Consider the following 1,263-nt stretch of genomic DNA (forward strand, 5'->3'; position numbering starts at 1 on the left):
CATAGTGCCACGACGTGCGGCCTAGAGTTAGCACACGCGCTTCTGCTCGCAAACACTCACCCATTGAATTGTCACTGCCCGTGAGTGCGAGATAGGGCTAGCGGCAGGCTGCTAGCCTCTGAGGAGGGCGTCCATAGACACCTCACATGACCCCCCACACGGTCTCGTCTATGCCTTGCGGCTGGCGGCGAGATTGCTAGAGGCGGAGCAAGCCTGCTCTATTCTCACATGATACCGAGCGATTCTAAGATCAGGCCTGCCACCTCCCCGCTGGAAACGAAAATCTAAGTTTCAAATCTCGAATAAATCTCGAAGCACACTTGAATGCTCACTTGGCAGGTAACATATGCGCCACGCGCCCCAACCGCTCCTCTGGTCGCCGCCGGCCTCCGCGGCGGCGGCGATGTCCCAGCGCCACCCATCGGCCAGCCCTCAGATCGATCGATCGGCGCTCAAAGTCGGCTTCAGATCCGAGAACGCTGCTGGCGCCGCCGCCGATCCCAGCGGCGACGCCAGCAGCTTCCTCTGCTCTCCAATGCGCCGAGAAGCGACGCGGGGGTGCTCGGCCCGCCATGGACGACGAAGGTTCCGCCGGGCGCGCGTCAGCCGGTCCGGTGGCACCCTCTGCGCGCGGCACCTGCCGGCGCCCCGACGACAGCCGTCGCGCCACCGCTGATGGAGGGGCGGTCGGCGCCGCTGCCGCCGCGCCGCCGGTGGGAGGGGCACTGGTGGTGGCCTGGGCGGCCCTCCGCCGCCGCTCGGGGCGCCCGGGCAGCGGTGGCAGCCTGCCGCCGCACCACTTCGAAATGCCCGCTGACCACTTCGAAATGCCCGCTCCGGCGGCCCGCGCTCGGCGCTATTCTTTTTTCTACTAAGCAAAATTCAAGCCAATTGAGGAAACTGAAGCGGGCTGGCTGGAAGCACTGAGGGACGGCCGATTTCCGCCCAGTGGTAGACCTGATCTTAGAATCGCTCTACCTCCTGTCGTCTGTTGTGTTGTTGTGCCCTTGTTTGTTCCTTTGGCACCTTGGAGTGCTGGGGGGGGCGACAGGCCGAGGGAGGATGTGGCCCTGAGTTATGTGTACGCCAACTCAGGGTGTGTGGCAGCCACGCTGGCTGTGTGTCTTGTGAGCTTGTTTGTGCCTGTGTGTTGCTCGTGCGTGTCGTCATCATCTGTCCCGCGTCCACCCATACCGCGCTCGTGGTGTCCAGTCCTAGCCTGACTGTTCTTCACCTTTCTACCTACCTACCTGCCATTGAATG

General features: G+C 63.3%; 1 protein-coding gene across 1 annotated transcript; it reads left to right on the forward strand.

Annotated features, from left to right (window-relative positions):
* Positions 1–281: 281 nt before the first annotated feature.
* EMIHUDRAFT_364504 (hypothetical protein) lies at positions 282–843 on the forward strand. Its single transcript, XM_005784860.1, has one exon. The coding sequence runs from the start codon at positions 347–349 to the stop codon at positions 674–676; it is 330 nt and encodes a 109-aa protein (XP_005784917.1). The 5' UTR covers positions 282–346; the 3' UTR covers positions 677–843.
* The last annotated feature ends 420 nt before the right edge of the window (positions 844–1,263 follow it).

Source organism: Emiliania huxleyi (assembly GCF_000372725.1).
Source record: "Emiliania huxleyi CCMP1516 chromosome Unknown EMIHUscaffold_167, whole genome shotgun sequence".
In the NCBI taxonomy this organism is placed as follows: domain Eukaryota; phylum Haptophyta; order Isochrysidales; family Noelaerhabdaceae; genus Emiliania; species Emiliania huxleyi.